Consider the following 19,978-nt stretch of genomic DNA (forward strand, 5'->3'; position numbering starts at 1 on the left):
CGATGCCTGCCCCTGCCACCGGGCCTGAGCCTGCCCCTGCCACCGGGCCTGAGCCTGCCCCTGCCACCGGGCCTGAGCCTGCCCCTGCCACCGGGCCTGAGCCTGCCCCTGCCACCGGGCCTGTGCCTGCCCCTGCCACCGGGCCTGAGCCTGCCCCTGCCACCGGGCCTGAGCCTGCCCCTGCCACCGGGCCTGAGCCTGCCCCTGCCACCGGGCCTGAGCCTGCCCCTGCCACCGGGCCTGAGCCTGCCCCTGCCACCGGGCCTGTGCCTGCCCCTGCCACCGGGCCTGAGCCTGCCCCTAATAACTCCTGAGTTTAGAGCCCTGTGGGCCAGTAGTGTTGAAGCTTCTTCAGCATCTAATGATTTAAAAGGCAAATAAAACTGTTAGATCATCATTTTAGAGCACAGATGTCAAACCAAACTCCAGTCCTGGAGGGCCACTGCCCTGCAACTTTTAGATGTGACTCTGCTGCACCAGCTGAATAGAATAATTAGGTCACTAGCACGGCTCTGGAGAACTGATCTACACAAGAAGGAGGTAATTAAGCCATTTTATTCAGTGTTTTGTACCTGTGGCACATCTAAAAACTGCAGGACAGCGGGCCTTGAGGACCGGAGTTTGACGCCCCTGTTTTAGAGTCTCAACAAAAAGAATCGGTGCAGAAAAAGCCTGGAGATCACTAGAAGTTGAATTCTCCACTAGTGTCTGCATTGAGACAGTTTCTTTGTTTACTAGAACGTTTTCTACTCAGAAAGTATAAACTACACAGGAACTAACTCCACTGCAGGTGTTTTAGTGAGCTGCTAATCCATTTATTACACAGTGGAAGGGATTTGTCAGTATATAGCACACATTTTTTTGGGTGTGTGTGAGTTACAAATAACTCAGAGAAAAGAGGAGATGGGCTCCAGTCATGATGTTCTGACAGCATACCTTGGCTCATGATAGTTATGCAAATATTTCAAAGAAAAATGTCATTGTTAGCAGCCAGCTGGCACATTTAAAGATCGATGTCCAAAAAAGTCATGTATATAAATGAACAAATCCTACAGCTGCTAAAATCTGACACCGCTCCATTTGTGTTTACTTTTTGTGAAGAAGGAAATTGCTCTGGTTTTCTTCAGAGGTTTTGTGTCAATTTCTCCAGTAGCGCCACCACAGGTGATGGGGGGAACAGGTTTTTCAGTTAGTTTTAGTCATTTGACACAGTGCAGTGTGAATGCGAACTACAGTTCTGAAAATGTAACAAATGTTGCAATTTTAGTCCCCAATCGAACCGAGTCTATCCAGTGTGAATCCTAAGTGTTCTCACTGTATTCAGTAGCCAGTGAACTATGCTACCCAATGCTTAATTTGTAAATCAAACTTTGTTGGTGTTCCGACACCTGAACACAGTACTTAGGCGTTCAAATATTGAAATACTAAATCAAATTGTATTTCTGCTTTAAAATGTTTTATGTGTATAAAGTGCGGGATCGCTTCTTATTTACTTAGCGTAGCCCATACTGCGGCCAGGTGTGTCTCCTCTTCTTCCTCTCTGCTTCTACATTGTGCTCTATCTATGGGACAAAAAGTGCTACTCTAACTTTTAGGAAAAGGTATTCAGACCGGTGGAGAGCTCATGCCCCTCTGGCACCTGCTCCAGTACCTCCATTACCCCTGCCTTGTGCTTCACTTCTCCATTGTTTAATTGTACAATAAGAAGTCTTTTTGTAAAATAAATAAATACAAAAAAGACATAGAAAAAAACAACCTTTTTGGCATTTTGATTATTGTTATTTTGATAAGCTGGTACCATTGTAACACGTGATGCACTACGTAATATGATTACTCACATTTCTCTTTCCATCATAATTTATGAAAATTGTATTTATGACTCATAACTTTAAAACTGTTGTATATTATAATCATATTTTTGTGTTTTTATTAAAAGTACCCTTGACTCTTGAGTTTCACGGGCAGAGTTTTAAAGGGCAGAAGCAGAAATACTTACATAAAGGGCCAGATCTATATCATCTTACATCATATTAAACAGTTCATAAGTGGCTAGTATGTTTAAAAGTTTATGCTTTATGTTATTATTTGGTGATTACCTGTCCAACATAGATTTTGTTGGTTCAAGTTGGTCAAACCTTTTCATAACTTTCTAGATCCAAGCAAACATTTGCCAGAATTCATGATTTCAAAACAGTAGAATTCCCTTTAAGGGAGTTCAAATGAAGCACTAATACTACCAATTAGTTTTGAACAGATCATTAATAGTGTTAAGTTATACATAACAGATTGAGATACAAAGTACTTCAAATCTTAAAAATAGGAACATATTTTGTAAATGTCCATTGTGGCAGAAAGTGCTTTTGTACTACATTTTTGTGGATTATGTTTAGTTTTTCATTAATGAAGAAAAATCATGATAAAATTGTGATGAGAATTTAACTGTCAAAGAAAAATCTGATATATTTTGTCATATCTCCCAGTTCTCTCACAAATGACAGAAATGATAGGTTTAAGTGGAATCACCAATGGGCTTCCTGAAGACTGACATTCTTCCATAACTACATTAGCAATACCTTTCAACTTCATTTTGCTAAAAAGAAGTCTTGCAGAAGTTTTGAAAATATTTTCATTTTTTTAGATTGCTCAAAAATATGACCCCCAGAAGGAGGAGGAGCTGCGCTTCTGGATCGAGGACGTAACAGGGATGGCCATAGGAGAAAACTTCCAGAAAGGTTTGAAGGATGGAGTCATCCTTTGCGAGTAAGTTTTGTTTGTGAGAGTTTTTATGGCAGACTGTAGGCAGAACATGGGGACTCATCTAAGCTCCCTGCAGATCTTCACTATATCTACACAGAAGGATGCTTTGATTTTGCAAATCATCTGATTAGGTAGAAATCACTCATCTGACTGTCAGATTCAGTGCAGCCTCTGACTCTAAAGCGATTTGTATGTGGCAAATCATACTGACCAAACAGAAAGTAGATGTTATTGATAAAGTACAGAGCCTTTTCTGTTCTTCCTCTGTGCAAATCAGATGTGAGTAGAGGTAAGACCAAGTCATTCTTTCGCAAGTCATCTTTGCCTTTCCAAAAAGACCTGTTTTCAGTCTGAAAATGTAAGCACAAATACTAAAAGTTTGAGAACATAAGACATGAAATGCTGCATTCAGACTAAAAATGTGTGTTGACTTGTGGAAGTAAAATTCCCCCCTACCCTGATGCTGTGAGTGTAATCTTTGTGTTTGAGGTTTGTTTGTTCACAGATGCATCACCGATTGCTTTTAAGCCGGTCAATTAAACTGGACCCCTCTCTCAAATTCCACTTAATCTATGTTGAGATGCTGTTATTGGTGCCAATGTTCTTAAAACGCATGACTTCCTAAAATCAGGGAAGCCTGATTGAAGAGCAACACACCATAACCTCTGCAACAGCGTAATTATAGTCAAGTTAAAGCATCGATGTCCAGTTCTGCAGTATCGCTGCTCAGTGGTGTCAGAGGTTACTGTATAAAAGAGAGATACACAAAACAGAAATTAATTTGGAAGGAGAAGAAAGAGAAAGCAATAGATAAACATAAAACAACAAAAAATAAAGAACTTCACTTTTTATCAGTGACAGCCATCACTTTGTTTCCAGAAGAATCCACAGTGTCAGGTTTCTGGTTTACTGGGACAGTTTTTGTTCTTCACTTTAATTACTGTGAGGGATGGTGTGTATCTAGGCAGCAGGTGGGCACTTGGAGAAATTAGAATTTCTGATAGCTAGATCAAGATCATGTGTTGATGTAGCAATGGGGTATATGCCACGAGAGGTGGTGACGTATTTCCGTTTGAATTTATGCCACATAGATTGGTTCCGGGTCCTGCTTGCTCCTATTGTTTTTACCCAAAGCTGCAAGATCTGTACCATGAAAAAGACGCAAAACTTAAAATATCTGTGAGCTACTGGTACAACAACCGAGTTTTGTGGTGTGCTGTTGTGTCCAGTAATTAGCCGGTACCATCCAGTGCTTAGTTTTTTTCATTTTCCTGCTGATATCAAGGCGACAGCGGACTGTAGCCAAAACTTAGCCACTACAGCTAACACCCGGTTAGCTGTAGTGGCTAACCCGGTGCTTTGAAATATCCTCAAGCTATTTCAAAGCTTGAGGATATTGAAGATCAGGTGTCAGAAATAGAAGATGGAGGTTAAAAGTGAGCTGTATGCTTCGTTCACTGGAATAATTTGTTGGAGGAAAATAATGCCAGAGGAAATCCACTGCTACGGGAACAGGCTGAGAACAGAGGCAGCGATTCGCACAAGGTGAGTCAATACGTGTGTTGATGCGTTTGTGTTATACGGAGTATGAAATTATTTTAAAGCAACTCCTTAGCTTTTTTTTATGTGACAATTATATAAAATACATTTAACATGCAGTCGAAGCGATACCGAGCAGGTAATTTAAGAACAACCGAGAGCAGCAACGCTTCAGCCCGATCAGAACCACACAGGTAGTCAGTCAGATTAAGGTCCAAAACCTTCTTCGCTTTACAGCCGTTTCAGTGGCTCCGACCCACATAAAAAACCCACAGAACAAATGGTACAAATCACGTATTTCCCGAATCCCGAAAATATGACATCTACCTTTGATGTTTCATAGTTATAATCCACGTTAGAGTGAATTTTTCCACTTGGCTGCTATAATCTGTTCTTGCGTTACAGAGACGTAATTTCTCTTTTTTTCCTCTGAGATTCTGCTTAGAAAATGAGTTTGACTGCATTTTGTTTTTAAAATGGTAAATTTAGGTTTGCCTCGACTTTTATAAACTAATGCCTCTTATATGCATCATTGTTTGTATTACTGTTGGTGCAGATATTAGGTGAACACGGTGCTTTGCCTGCTAGTAGTTTAAATTAATTTCAGCTGCACACTTTAATAAGAGTATTCAGATTTTAACATGCATTTTCTAAGTAGTATTTTAGTTCACTCTTTACTCAGTAACTTGAGTGTTAACTCTGAAACATATAGCATAGATATGTAGATTGCACAATGCACAGATCGTTTACATAGCATCTTTGTAAGCTTGTCCCTGTTACCTACGTCAGACATATGAGGCATTATGGTGAATACAAACGATTTATTAACTTACCTTCAAAGTTATTGTGAAGTTTTGACACATCCAGCTTAAATCCTTTGTTGTTGTTGGAGCGTTTCAGGAGGTCTGAATAATTATATAAGCATCATTAATAGTCCTGCAGGACTGAGGAGCCACTGTTAACATAATGTTGCTGTGAACCGGAACCATTCTATGTGGCATAAAAATGCGGAAGTGCTAAAATGGAAGTCCGTGGCATGTAGCCCATTTGGTATTATAAGTTCAACCTTGAACTAGTGGGTGCACTGATTTCACAGATTAGGGTTATTTTTGCTTGACTTTGACAACCTTATGTAGATGTGATGTGAAATTTGGTGTGCTTTGGTTCAGCGACAAAATAAAAAAAGACAACCAACACACCAATTCTGACAGAGTAGGTGTTTAAATTAGCTCCCAGTCGTCTAAAGTTGGTTTGTCCTGTGATAACCATTTTCTTGTAATGTTCTTTTTACTTGCTATTAATAAAATAGTCATCAGATATTTGTTTCCTTTTGAAACTTCTTCTTGAGGTATTATGCCAAAATACATAAGCTTGAGCTCTGTTCTGTTTGAAAATATCTTGTAAGGCACTATTTATCTCTTTCCAATAATCTTTTATAATCGGAAAGTCCCAGAAGACTTAATAGTTTGCATTTTAATTTCTACATTTTCTCCAATAAGTAGAAGGATTTCCATTATAGTGGCATTTCTAAGTAGGTGTGATCAAGAACCTTACCAGGATTTTCCATCCAAATTCTTGCCAGTGTAGTGAAACCCTTTTCAAACGTACTTGAATAAGTTTGAAAAAAAAAAAACGTATTCAAGTACGTTTTTTGTTAATGGAGACTGAGAATCCATTTTATTTTTGTTTTTGGTCGTTTTGTTTATTTAGTTTATCAGTTCCAGTGTTACGTGTTCTTTTGAAAATAAAGTGTATCTATCTATGCCAGGAAATCGCATGCATTATTACATAATTTCCATAAAATCAGTGTCAAAAAGTCGTAAAACAATGTTATCGTTTATCGCAATAATTTTTTAGACAGTGCATCGTCCAGCAAAATTTGTTATCGTGACAGGCCTACTAATTACCTAATTATTCTATTCAGGTGGTTCAGCAGAGGCACATCTAAAAGTTGCAGGACAGCGGCCCTCCAGGACTGGAGTTTGACATCTGTGCTCAAAGGGTTGTTTTCATCCACCAATTATCTATATTATTTAAGAAATTTTGTAGATTTGTTATGAGCTAGAGCTGCCTGGACAAGATTGGGTGCCGCCTTTGTTTCAATATTTTTTCATTGAGCATTATATTTTGGGTCGCCAGTATATCAGTGTTCTTTCTTGTGCTGCTAAATAATAATATCTAAGGGAGAGGGGGGGGTTACCTCCTAACCCCCATTGATAATCCCTTCTTTTTCCATTTTCTAACACCTTGTCCCCTAGTGGGGTCAGGAGGGTTGCTGGTGCCTCTCCAGCTAGCGTTCCAGGCGTGAGGCAGGGTCACCCTGGACAGGTCGCCAGTCTGTCGCAGGGCAACACAGAGACACACAGGACACACAACCATACACACACTCACACCTAGGGAGAATTTAGATAGACCAATTAACCTGACAGTCATGTTTTTGGACTGTGGGAGGAAACTGGAGAACCTGGAGAAAACCCACCATGCACAGGGAGAACATGGAGACTCCATGCAGAAAGACCGGGGCTGGGAATCAAACCCAGAACCTTCTTGCTGCAAGGCAACAGCTCTACCAACTGCACCACTGTGCAGCCCTATTGTAAGACCGTATATACAATTCTGGGTCTTTTACCTGCCAAATATACCTTGATAATAGTTTGTCCTATTCATTAAAAACCTTTTAGTTAATTTCAATTGGTGAAATCTGAAATAAATATAGCAGTTTGGGCAGTATGTTCATTTTAATGGAGTCAAATGAGAGCTAAAAGTTAGACAGGGAGTAAGATTCCATCTTGTGATATCCTCTTTAATTTTTTGTATTGGAACATAATTACAATCAAATAGTTTTTAGAGGTCTTTTGATATGCTAATGTCAAGATATTTGAGCTGGTCAGTGTACTAAGCTAAGGGGTTTTTGTTTTGTATTTCCTGTGGTGGAGTTAATTGTAAGACAGCAACTGAGTTTTGTTAATATTAATTTTGTACCCTGATAATTTACCAAATTGTTTGAATAATTGTATCAAGATTGGAAGGGAGTAGGTTGGTTGTTCTACATAAATTAATATATCGTCTGCATAACAAGCCAATTTGTGCTCCGTCCCTTGAATATCTATTCCTTTAATATCCTTATTTTGTCTTAGCGATTGGGCTAATGGTTCTAAGTATAGTGTGAAAAGTAATGGTGACATGCACACCCTGCCAAATATATATTGATAATAGTTTCTAAAGTTATTCTGTCAGATAAACGTCCATTAACTTTTATCCTGGCTGTAGAATTATTGCATAGCGCCTGTATTGTTTTTATTATTCCATCATGTAGTCCAAATTTATGCAAAATGCTGAAAAGAAAATTCCAATCAACTGAATTGAATGCTTTTTCCACATCTATGCTGATTATAATGGCTTTCAATTTTTTTTTGTATGTGATCTATAACATGAAGTGATTTTTTTATATTGTCCTGTGTTTGACATTGTTGTATGAATCCAGTTTGATTGTTATGTATTAGGGAAGGAATTCCTCCCTTCCCTAATACAAGTGGCCTACTGATATCGTCTGGCCATAGCAGAAGTGAAAAGTTGATCATCAATATCTAAAACAGATATTGGTCGGTATGATCGAATATCATACCGACCAATATCATTGTCACTTGTTTGTCCAACAAAGGAGGTCTGGATCCCACCGTTGCCACCAATGCAATATTAAAAAGTATTAAGAAATTGCCTGACCATGAGTGGTTTGGAATATCATGGCTGTCTTGGACTGTAGATTGATTATTTGGGATTAGCACGCTGGTGTTGAGATCCCCAGGTAAATAGTCAGACACTGGGCCTGGGGCCGAAACAATCTGGTCGAGGACCAGCTTCTTTACTATTTTTAATATTTGACCGTGTTCCTATGGTTATGCACTATCAGTGTCCAACATTTTGTTTTACAAAATCCTTCCAGCTGCAGAGCATCCAAAACCATGGAAATAACTGTCTAAACATGCAGCACTTCAACCAAAGACGTGATGATCCAGTCTAAAAAAAGAAACAAAAAGCTACTCCAGTAGCTCTGTTACTAGAATAGCTCTAATAACAGAGCTACTAGCTCCTCCAACTTGCTGTCACCATTAGAGGTGCCAATCTGTAAGTGATTATTATTCCTTCTTGAAGTTAACTTTTAACATGTGTGACCCCTGACTGCAGCATGTTCAGGTATTCCACCATACAGAGGATCTACAACATACTAGCCCTGCTGCTGGAGGCTGATTGTGAAAAAAATCCAATCAGCTGGGCTTATCTGGAGCTGAATGCTATTGTTATGTTCTCTGAAGTGATGGGCATGTGTGTGAATGAACCTGTTGTCACTCAGTGTGACTACAGAACCTCAAAAAAATAGATGGTATTTTCAAGTCTGTCTTGTTCCATTTAGGTTAATAAATAAGCTGCAACCTGGCACAGTTAAGAAAATTAACCACTCCCAGCTGAACTGGCACAAGGTAAGACTCATCTCTAATCTCTACCTGAATGTCTTCTGTTTCTTGCCAAAACATTAAAACAAGTGTTTGGTTTTTTGTTTGGTTGTTTTTTCCCTCTATGTTGATTTCTGCAGCTTGAAAACCTTGGGAATTTCATCAAAGCAATCCTGACCTACGGCCTGAAGCCTACTGATATCTTTGAGGCCAATGACCTGTTTGAAAATGGAAACATGACTCAAGTACAGACCACACTGCTTGCACTGGCCAGCATGGTAAGTTCAGACGCATTGCTAATGGATTCTTTGTTCTGAGCAGAATTTTGCTGGTGAATGATTGAACTCATGAGGAATTAGTCCTGGCTCTGTTCTGTTGGGTCTATCAGGCAAAGACAAAAGGCATGGACACAAAGATTGATATTGGGGTAAAATATGCAGACAAACAAGCACGGCAGTTTGATGAAGAGAAGATCAAGGCTGGGCAATGTGTCATTGGGCTGCAGGTAACAGTTTCAGGCTATACATTTTCAGTCTTTGCTGAGACAGACATCTCTTTTATTTCTAAACTAAATCTCCATGTTTAATCTAGAGATGTGAGTTTGAGAGGCCATGTTTCTGTTTTATCCTCAGATGGGGACAAACAAGTGTGCCAGTCAGGCTGGAATGACAGCGTATGGAACCAGAAGACATCTGTATGACCCAAAGACCCACACTGATAAACCGTATGACCAGACCACCATCAGTCTGCAGATGGGCACCAACAAAGGAGCCAGCCAGGTTATACCTTACTGCTGTTTGCACCTCACTTTTGATAATTCTTTTTAGTTGTTACATGATGTCACAGAGTTGGAGTTCTCATAAAATCCACTGGTTAGTTGCATGTAATCATATAAAAAATGGGAACAGTCTAAAATTTATATCACTGAGAAATTCAAGCAATATAGTTAAAAAAAGAAAACTAAGGCTGCGTTCACAAAACAGCTTGAAGTGACCTAATTCAAATGTTTTTGACGTAATGCGAAATCTATCTGATCTTTTCTTTACAGTCTGAACAACACAGGTCAAATTCTTTTCGAATGCGACCAAGGCCACTTGGGTACCTGATACGTATACTCTTCAAATGTGACCTCGACAAAAGTCACTGTTCTTTGTCCTGATACGTGCAAGCAGGAAGAATAACAAACCTGACCGACTATAATGAGGATTAAGTTGTTAATATGCTGGCAGCAGTCAGACAACAGCTACTTCTGCAAACACTGAGCACTTTTTTTTAAAGGTTTTGTTGTCTCTAGTGGCCTTTATTTGAAAGTATTTTGACAGGAAGGAGGGTTATGAGAGATGGGGAAGACATGCGGCAAATGTCACCAGGCCGGCAGTTGAACCTGCGACCACCGGCATGAGGACTAAAGCCTCAATACATGGGTTGTGCTTTGCCCCCGTGCCACCACAGCACCCCGACTTCTTCTTTTTATGGCGTTTGGTAGAACCATAGACATGAATACGTACACGCCTCATGGAGCGCTGAGTCGCATGTTACGTCACGGCCATCTTCTATGTGGCAGCAGGGCGATCGGAGCTCCTTAAGTCCTTTGCTGTGTGTTTCAACCGTTTTACGAAACAAACTGGATTCATTGGCATTACCTTCCACAGGTAAGGATGAAAGATCAGAATTACTTGACTTTGCAGCCAGAAATTCGCTTCTAAACAACCAAGAAATATTTCCTATGTAACTAAATTGGCCCGAAGTAATCGCTGATTGTTAGCGTAGCAGCTAACGTTTTCATACTGTTTTCTAATGAGAACTGATGGAAAAACTGCTGTTAGAGGAGAAGTTCATTAAAAACCAGAGGATTTAGTGAGTAAAGATCAGTCAGGATCAGAGCTGGAGCTGCTGGTCTTCAGTCTGTTTCCAGCTCAGCTTCACCATGTCGGTGTTTAGCTATAAAGATGCTACGAGTCAGAGCCCAAAGTGCTGAAAATGTCTTTTTCTGAATATGAAGGAAACGTGTATGTATTTTCTATTTCACTTTTGGATAATTTCTCTTTTATACTTGGCTTTAGCCTGTGAACCAGGACGTCTCAGAAGTCATTGAGTTCTCCCAGTGTGACCAGCAGACTGAAGCCTGTGACCAGTGTTCCCAGTATAATAAATAAATGTTTTATTCTTTCACTTTTTGTGTATTTTTAAAGATCTCAATCTGAAGTGTTAGTGTATTAATACAGCTTATGTAATGAAATAAAAATAATTTACTCTGTTAGAATTATTGGTAACACTTTATTTGAAGGGGTGTGAATAAGACTGACATGACACCGTCATAAACATGAATAAGTCTTCATGAATATTTATGACTGTTGTCATAAAGCGTCATTCGATAAATTATGACACTTTTAATACAAAGTTGACATTATTCAAAATGACTGATCAAGTCATTTCTCAATAATGTATAAAAAAATAAATACAAGAAAATTTTTTTTTCTTGAAACGTTAAATGTACATTAAATTATTGAATTATGTAAATCTGTTCTTTAATAAAACACTGTAAAAGTGTCTGTTAATGTCAATATAAAAACTATTTATCAGAATAATTTCTATCAAATAAAAACATTGTGCTCTTTATTCAGAAATGCCCCAAAACAATTAAATAATCATATCAAAAGTTAGAAACATTGTCTTTAGTGCTTTCTCTGATTACCAAATATATTAATGTGTGAGGAAATGTGTCAATGACAGGTATTAACTTAAAATACTTTGTAGAACGGCACTTTCTGAAGTTTGGTCCATTTACTAGCTTACTGGCAGAAAAGCCACATTCAATATGGCGGCCGCTGAGACGTATCGCAGCAATGGGCCGACCTGCTCCATGAGGCGTCTACGTGTCTATGGGCAGGACACTGAGAACGATGCCGTTATTGCGCCCTCTACTGCACATGCGGGACACTTTCAGGTCGTTTGCCCGTTCACACTGCAGAACACGTACAGGTCGCATATGTGCGGCAGTGTGAACGACCCCGGCAAAAATAAATAAATAAAATTTAACAAAAAATCGGAATTGGGTCACTTCAGGCTGCAGTGTGAACGCAGTCTAAAACACATGATGATAGTTTGATGCACTGTTTACAGTGAGATCCAGAGAGGTTTTTGAGGCCTTCAGAAAGAGATTCCAGAGGTTTGAAAAGAGTCACTGTAAAAAAAAGTTCACAAGTGTGAAACAACAAAGGCAGAAATAAAACTGGATCTTGTGACATTACAGTAACTAAACATACTCATGCTTTTATTCAGGATTTGCTGAGAATTCATAAATAAAATGTTTTGTCTGTGTCAACCATATCTTGCTCTAATATAGAGATGCTATGGGGCAACTTGGGGCTGAACCCCTCAAACATCTCACTGCTGAAAGGGAGTTTTGGAATAAACTTTACTCAGAAAATGGTAGGTAGGTAGGACCAGGGTTGTAGACCTCCACTTTAGGGTGCTTTTCCACTGGCAAGTTGCTAGAGCACGACTGGTTATTGTGTGCCTTAATTCTACCCCAGGTAGTGAGCTTTTCCATTATACGCTCTGTTCCTCTCTTTTCTGGGCAAGACGTGAGCAATCAGAAGCTGTGGTTAACTCTCCACTGATGTTTGCAGCAACACACAGCAATGGAGAACCTCGAGGTTGTGGTTCTGATAGGCTCAAACCCAGATATTTAACTTTAACTTATAGAAATTCAATGCTGGACCAAACAATGCTAAAGACTCAGATCAACTGAATATTTCCCTATACATATAAATATGGATAGTCAATATGGGGACCGGAGGGTGTGCTCCAATTACAGAGGGGTCACACTCTTAAGCCTCCCTGGTAAGGTCTATTCAGGGGTCCTGGAGAGGAGGGTTCGTTGGATAGTCGAACCTCGGATTCTTCCAGAATCCGAGGTTCGGAACAGATTATACCCAAGCTGTTCCTGAAGGAGGAACAGCTCATCCTGCTCTCTCTCGTCCTTACTGATAACCTTGCCTGCGAATTATTTTTAAAGTCACAATTTTTATAATTATATTTACATTATCGACATCATAACTGGATTACTTCAAACCTAAGGACCGGGAGATTTTCTCACTTTTATTTTTACCTCACTTTTCTTCACCTCCAAGTTGAACTGGGGCAAAATGCCCCCGTCCGACCCCGACTTCAGTTTTGAGAAACAAAGATTCAACGGGTGGAGGTGAACTTTGAGATCAACGCTACCTGTGGAAATGAAACAATTCTTCCTCAAATCAACAGAGAGGTCATACCAAGCAGCTCACCCTGGAACGCTCAGGGCACCAAGCCGAAACAAAAGTTCCACACTGCAGATCCCATGAGACGACTAACAGGGAGAACCCCTCACCTGGATGAATCAGCGTGGCCGGCTCTGAGCTGAAACCCACCTTCAACCTCAACACCTGCTCCGCCAAAGAATAGCAAACAAGCAGCTGGAACCAAAATGACTACACTGACCCCGCTCCCAAGGACAAAGCGACCAGCCCGAGGCTCAAAACATCCTGACTCCGTGGGAATCCCACTGAAAAACAGATTTTCTGCACTTCAGCACGAGCCTCTGAGTGAAAACTCACCTTCAAACATCAACAATGAGGCTAAACCCAAATCCATCCCCCAAAGCTCCGAAGGACAAAGTGACCACCAGGAAAACGAAAGGTATGCCAAGAGTGCTTATTGTTGGAGATGAGGCAGTAAATGGAATCAGTCATGTTTGCAATCCCAAGAAAACGAGAGTGGTTTCTTTTCTTGGTGACACTCTATCTGATTTGACTCACAAAGTGCTCTCTCTATCCACTGATCAGCCAAATATTGAGACTTTAGTTGTGCATGTTGGAGCCAACGATCTGGCAAAGCAAAAATCTGAGATTCTGAAAAAGGACTTTAATATTCTTCTGGACACTATGGGAAAATTAAAAATGAAGTTATTTCTCCGTGGTCCAATTCCATCACCTCAATGGGGAGATGAAAAACACTCCAGGCTGGACATGATAAACAAATGGCTGATTAAAACCTGCTCTGCCAGCTCAGTGACCTTCATCGATAACCTCTGGATCTACTGGCATCACTTTCACCTCTGTGGAAGAGGAGGACGCAATCTTAACAAACATGGAATAAGGCTGCTCACTGCAAACATTTTTCATTTCATCAACAAGAACAACAATGTGACCATCACTTCAGAAGAACAGGCTCAAGGATGTCTGACTAGGATGGAGCCCTCTGCTTATCAGAAGCAAAGTGTCCCAAAACAAACTGATGAAACATTGACTGGGGACAGAGCGACTGGTTCCCCTCCTCTTTCCCCCCTCCCTCCTTCTTCCCCCTCCTTCTCTGCCCCTACACTCACTCACAAGATACCTTTGAAGAAATGTTTTCCGGACCAGAGTTTCTCATTTTTACGGATGGAATGGATCAACAGATTTGCCTCGGCACGACTCTCCTTAGCGCTAACATAGCAGACCTCACTTCATCTAAGCCACCTGCCTCTGAATTCCCAGAGAAAACGCAGAGAAAAGCACTCTGCGTTTCTGAGGTCTGAGACTGGGGTCCAGATATTATCTTTACACCAGTCTTCCTCCAGAATGTGTCTGGCCCCCCGGCACTGCGAAACAGGACATTACCTGTCAGGATCACTACAAGAAAAGTTACAAAAAACAGAAATACAAAATACAGCAGTCTTCAAACCTTAGACTGTAGAACTTTCGGCCTCCAAGTCACTTAAACTCACTCTTTTAAATACCACATCTCTCTGTGCTAAAGCTCTATTAATTAATGATTTAATCACTGAGCATGTTGATGTTATGTTTCTGACAGAAATATGGCTGAATGACAATAATGAACCAATCGTACTAATTGAATCAGCACTTCCTACGTACAATTTTTAAGTGAAAATAGAAAACACAAAAAGGAGGAGGCGTGGCTTCAATATTTAAGAATACTATAAACTGTAGTAAAATTTCTTTGGGTAATTTTATGTCTTTTGAATATCTTGGAATCGAGGTAAAAGGCCACAAACAAACTTTGACACTAACTTTATACAAAACTCCAACATATGTGGAAAATTTCTTTACGGACTTGAACGAACTTTATCTCTCATATGTATTGATTATGATTGTTTAATTGTCGGTGATTGCAGGAACAATGACAAAATTTCAACTACTAAATTATAAAACCCTAGAAGAAATTATAATTCAGTGAAGCTCCAGTTCCTGCTGTCTGGATGTCCTACCCACACATTTCTTTAAGAAAGTCCTGCCTGTCATGTCATTAATGATCTGATCCAAATAGTAACTCATCGCTCTCTTCAGGTGTTTTTTTCCCCCAGGCTTTGAAAACAGCAGTTATCAAACCACTGATAAAAAAGAACAATCTGGACAAATCCCTACTGCAGAATTACAGGCTGATCTCCAACCTCCCATTCATCAGCAAAATGATTGAAAAAGCTGTTTTTGAACAATGGAATAACATCCTATAATGAATCGCTTTGACTCCTTCCAGTCTGGTTTTCGTGCTCACCACAGCACGGAGACTGGCCTAGTCAAAGTGTTCAATGATATCCATATAGTAAGTACAGAGTGTGGGAGAACCACAGTGCTGGTTCTGTTGGACCTCAGTGTTGATCAGGACATTTTACTGAATCGACTGGAGAGTTGGGTCGGACTCTCTGGTCCAGTGCTCAACTGCTTTGAATCTTACATAAAGAACAGGGATGTCTTTGTTTCAATCGTAAACTTCTCATCAGAGAGGTCAAAGGTCACATGTGCTCAGAGAATACACTTTAAAATACTGATGTTAGTTTATAAATCACTGAACGGTTTAGAACCACAATACATTAAAGATCTGTTATTGTTGTACCAACCGTCTGGACCCCTCAGATCTTCTGGTTCTGGTTCTGCTCTGCATCCCCAGAACCAGAACCAAACAAGGAGAAGCAGCATTCAGTTTCTATGCACCACAGATTTGGAACAAACTTCCAGAAAACTGTAAAACAGCTGAAACACTGGGTGCCTTTAAATCTAAACTTAAAACCCACCTGTTTAGAGTAGCTTATGGCTAAATTATGGTTAGAGTGCAGGTTTTGATGTCTTCCATGTTTTTAATGTTTTTATCTTCACTTTTTGTATATTTATTAATTTATTTTTATTCCTGTTTCTCACTGTTTATGTTTTAATGATGTAAAGCCCCCCGGAAATGTCCCAGTTAAACGACGTTTAACTAAAGTTCTATGGGGTTTAGAGTCCCAGTTGACGGAGTTTCAACTAAAAACCTAGAGGTTGGAGTCCTTGTCAAACGGTGTTTTTGACTAAAGTCCCTGAGGGTTAGAATCCCAGTTAAACGGCGTTTAACTGAAGTCCTAAAAGGGGCGTGGGTTTTAATGTTTTTATCTTTTTTAATTTTTTTTTTTCCAAAATCTCTATCTCTTTCTCACTGTTTATTCAATGTCACATGCTGTTATTATTTTAAGTATGTAAAGCACTTTGAAATGCCTTGCTGCTGAAATGTGCCATACAAATAAAATTTGATTGATTGATTGAAGAGCAGTGTGGTTTTCGTTCTGGTCGTGGAACACTGGACCAGCTCTACACCCTCGGCAGGGTGGGTTCTGGGAGTTCGCCCAACCGGTCTACATGTGTTTTGTGGACTTGGAGAAGGTGTTCGATTGTGTCCCTGGTCCTGGAGGGCCGGTGTTCTGCAACTCTTAGATGTCTCCTTGGTCCAACACACTTGAATTCAACAGCTGAATCACCTCCTAAGTGCAGTCTAGTTGTCCAGAGTCCTGCTGATGATCTCATTATTATATTATCTCAGGTGTGTTGAAGTAGAGACACATCTAAAAGTTGCAGGAGACCGACCCTCCAGGACCAGGATTGCCCACCCCTGTTCTACACTGAGTGCTTAGATACTTGTCCTTAATCAGGTTATCCTAATTAAGAATATCAGTTCAAATCCAGAAAAAAATGACTATGGCATTTATGCCAGTGATAGGGCATAAATGTGTAGGACATTAAACAGAAAATTACACTAATCATGCTGTAATGTGATGTCTGACAGGCAGGCATGTCGGCTCCTGGTACCCGTAGAGACATCTTTGATCAGAAGGTGGCGCTGCAGCCACTTGACAACTCCACCATCTCCCTCCAGATGGGTACCAACAAGGTGGCATCTCAGAGGGGCATGAGCGTGTATGGTCTGGGCCGGCAAGTTTATGACCCCAAGTACTGCGCCCCTCCAACAGAACCAGTTATTCACAAGAATGGTAGCCAGGGCACCGGTACAAATGGTTCAGAAATCAGTGACAGTGATTATCAGGTTGAATTTCAGGAAGAGGAGTACCACGCAGGTTACCATGATGACTACAACTCTCACTATAATGATCCCAACATTGACTATTAGTAGAGATGATTTAGGTGTAAAGCAGTATTATTTTATCCCACATAACAAAGCAGACTTTTCGCTATGCTCAGTGTTTTTTTAACTCTTGAAGCAAAGAAAAAAGGTTTTCCTTCCTGAACTAGAACCTGAGCAGCAGAAGTAACAGGTTTTAGTACTATTAAATAATGACAAATAGACATAGTTATGTGAAAAGTTATTTTTTCCGTTCTTACTTTTTGAAGGATGTTTTATTGTTGTAACTCTGATATATGGACCATTTATATGAAGTTAATCTGTTAATGTCCTGTATTTATTTTAAGGATGAAAACTGATCTATATAGAAACTGTTGTTAAATTTTTTGTTTGCCATTAGTTCATCTCTGCAGCTGCTGAAGTTACATTCCAACTATGGTTATTCAAAACAACATGATTGTTATTCCTCAGTAATAAGCACCCGAATGCTAATAATTATGGGAAGGTTAATATTTTACAGGCAGACATTGTTTTGCATTATATGATGTTTTTATCTTTTTCTTATAGGACCAAATGTGTTTATTATAGTGACTCTTTATAATTAATGTTTCATGGTCAAGAATTGAAATATCTTTCAATAAAGTTTTCAATTGTTTTAATCAGTTTTCCTCTGTGTGTTGTGCTTAGACACCATAGTAACACTTTATTTGAAGAGGTGTGCATAAAACTGACGTGACACTGACATGAACATAAAGTCTTTATGAAGGTTTATGAATGTTGTCATGAAGTGTCATTTGGTAAATAATGACACTTTTAATGCAAAGTTGGCATTTTTAATGGACTTTCTATGCAACTTTTAGAGCAACTTTGCATTAAAAGTGTCATTATTTACCAAATGACACTTCATGACAACATTCATAAACCTTCATAAAGACTTCATGTTCAAAACAGATGTTATGTCATGTTTATGACAGTGTCACGTCAGTCTCATGCTCACCCCCTCAAATAAAGTGTTACCGACACCTTTGTTGAAAAAAGATCATCCGGAACATCAAAGAAAAATATATGCAGAGTCCAAAAATGTAATTTATTTTAATGATAATGTAAAAATCCAAACTAGCATGCCTGGCTGCTATTGTAGACACATCCTTCCAGTTTCCATTGCTTTTGTTTCTGATTGGGAACAAGCTTCACTGCATCACACTAGTTTCTATAACAATGAAATGCCTGATTGGAGGGAAATTGTAATGGTTCAGTTGTATACAGAATTTACAACTTGTTTGCCTATTTTTGAACACGTATAGAGCGAACAAGCTTGTGTCTGTTGTAAGTCAGGCATCCAGAGATTCCTGACAGTTGAAGACAAAGAATGTTCAGCCAATGACCTTCAGGAGAATATAATGGAATTAGTATTAAGGTGTTTCTAATCCAGCCTCTCCTTCCCCTGAAAGAATTATTGCTGTGTGTAGGTTAGAGGAAACCAGGGTGAAAGAGCAACACACAAAGAAAATATAGTCACTGACAAAAACAGATGCAGTAAGCCAGTACTTCTCAAATAGTGTGGCGCGCCATGTTGGGATACATGTGCTGAGGAGAATTTATCCAAACCAGCATCCATTATTTAATTAAAATAGCCAGCCAAGAAACACGGGCCATCAAAATACTGATTAAATAACAAAAAACATTTGCAATATAAAATTAGGTGAATCATTATTAGGATCATAGACATTGAGTATAGGTATTGAACCTTTAATAAAAAGACATTTGAATCTTTTCTTCATGCAAGAGGGTATAGAGGAGGGTCCCAGTGAAGGATTTTCACTTATTCTGCAAATGAAAAGAAAAATACACATCATCCACCCAGTCCCTTTTTAGCTTCAAATGTTCCACATTGGATAGCCTAATGTCCTGGAGAACTGTAACATCAGCTTCTTGGTTCTGCAAAAAAATCTACATTTTTCTTCCTCTTGATGCCCTAAACCCTGGACATTCCAGGAAACAAGATGAAGTGACTGCAGCATACTGGCTTAGGCATAAGCCAGCCCTCAATAGCTGCATGCAGAGGTAAAACAGTATTGCCACATTAGCTAGTCTTCTCACATAACCTTATATATAATTTATGAAATAAAAATGTTATAATTTTATAACCTTAAACCACTGACAAAAGCCAATTAGCAAGTTGCTAGCATGGAAACAAATAGCGGTTCTTTTTGTGACGTAAGTTGTATCATAATTCACGGAAAGCCTCATAAGGGTTATTAATAAGTTGGATACGCAGAGTCTCATTTTCGTAGCCCGGAATTCAGAAGCACTGTTTTTAGTTTACCAAAGCTTCTATCTGCTGCATCATCACATTGAAGTTTAGACTGAATGGTTGTTCTCAGAAAGTGTCTTAATGAGTCAACCAGTGTTGCGTAGTTTGGTATAAACTTACTGAACCAGGAGGTTAAGTAGTGCGGCCTGTGTTTTGGTGCAGGTGAGATTAACACATTCCAAGGATGGAATGCTGGTATTCCCAAAGAAGCACTTTTCATAGTTGATCTGATCTTACACTCTTTTCCAGAGTGGGATCGCAAGGGGTGCTTATGTCCAGCTGTAGCCTCATCCTCCATCTGTCCAAATCCATAGGGAGTAGGTCATGTCTGCAAGGCAGCAACATACTGGAGGACGGTTTCGTCAGGTTGTTGAGCCCGCGGTCTGAAGGTGAGTCTGCAGGCTACAACGTTAACTTTCAGATAAATGTTTCACTAGGGCCACCATAGTTTTATCATAAGCTATACGTTGGTCCGGCACTGTGAGGAAAAGGCGCCAACTCAGACAGTGAAGTAAAACGGTGCTTCGACATGCGTCTGGTCATGCGTCTT

General features: G+C 39.7%; 1 protein-coding gene and 1 long non-coding RNA gene across 4 annotated transcripts in view; both read left to right on the forward strand.

The window, feature by feature from the left end:
• Window positions 1–17,773, forward strand: part of cnn3a (calponin 3, acidic a) — a 34,547-nt gene extending 16,774 nt beyond the window's left edge. For all 3 annotated transcript variants that reach the window (XM_081601609.1, XM_081601610.1, XM_081601611.1), the window contains 6 exons: window positions 2,639–2,760; window positions 8,708–8,774; window positions 8,888–9,025; window positions 9,136–9,252; window positions 9,380–9,526; window positions 16,821–17,773. In XM_081601609.1, the coding sequence (XP_081457735.1) occupies window positions 2,639–2,760; window positions 8,708–8,774; window positions 8,888–9,025; window positions 9,136–9,252; window positions 9,380–9,526; window positions 16,821–17,162 (933 nt within the window). In that variant the 3' untranslated portion in view covers window positions 17,163–17,773. The remainder of the gene's footprint in view (window positions 1–2,638; window positions 2,761–8,707; window positions 8,775–8,887; window positions 9,026–9,135; window positions 9,253–9,379; window positions 9,527–16,820) is intronic.
• On the forward strand, window positions 9,533–10,919 carry LOC145549378 (uncharacterized). The gene is made up of 2 exons (XR_014085329.1): window positions 9,533–10,399; window positions 10,811–10,919. It is a non-coding gene; the product is annotated as an uncharacterized LOC145549378 (long non-coding RNA).
• Window positions 17,774–19,978: the final 2,205 nt, after the last annotated feature.

This window comes from Poecilia reticulata, chromosome 20, assembly GCF_904066995.2.
Source record: "Poecilia reticulata chromosome 20, P_reticulata-male-v2, whole genome shotgun sequence".
Lineage (NCBI taxonomy): Eukaryota > Metazoa > Chordata > Actinopteri > Cyprinodontiformes > Poeciliidae > Poecilia > Poecilia reticulata.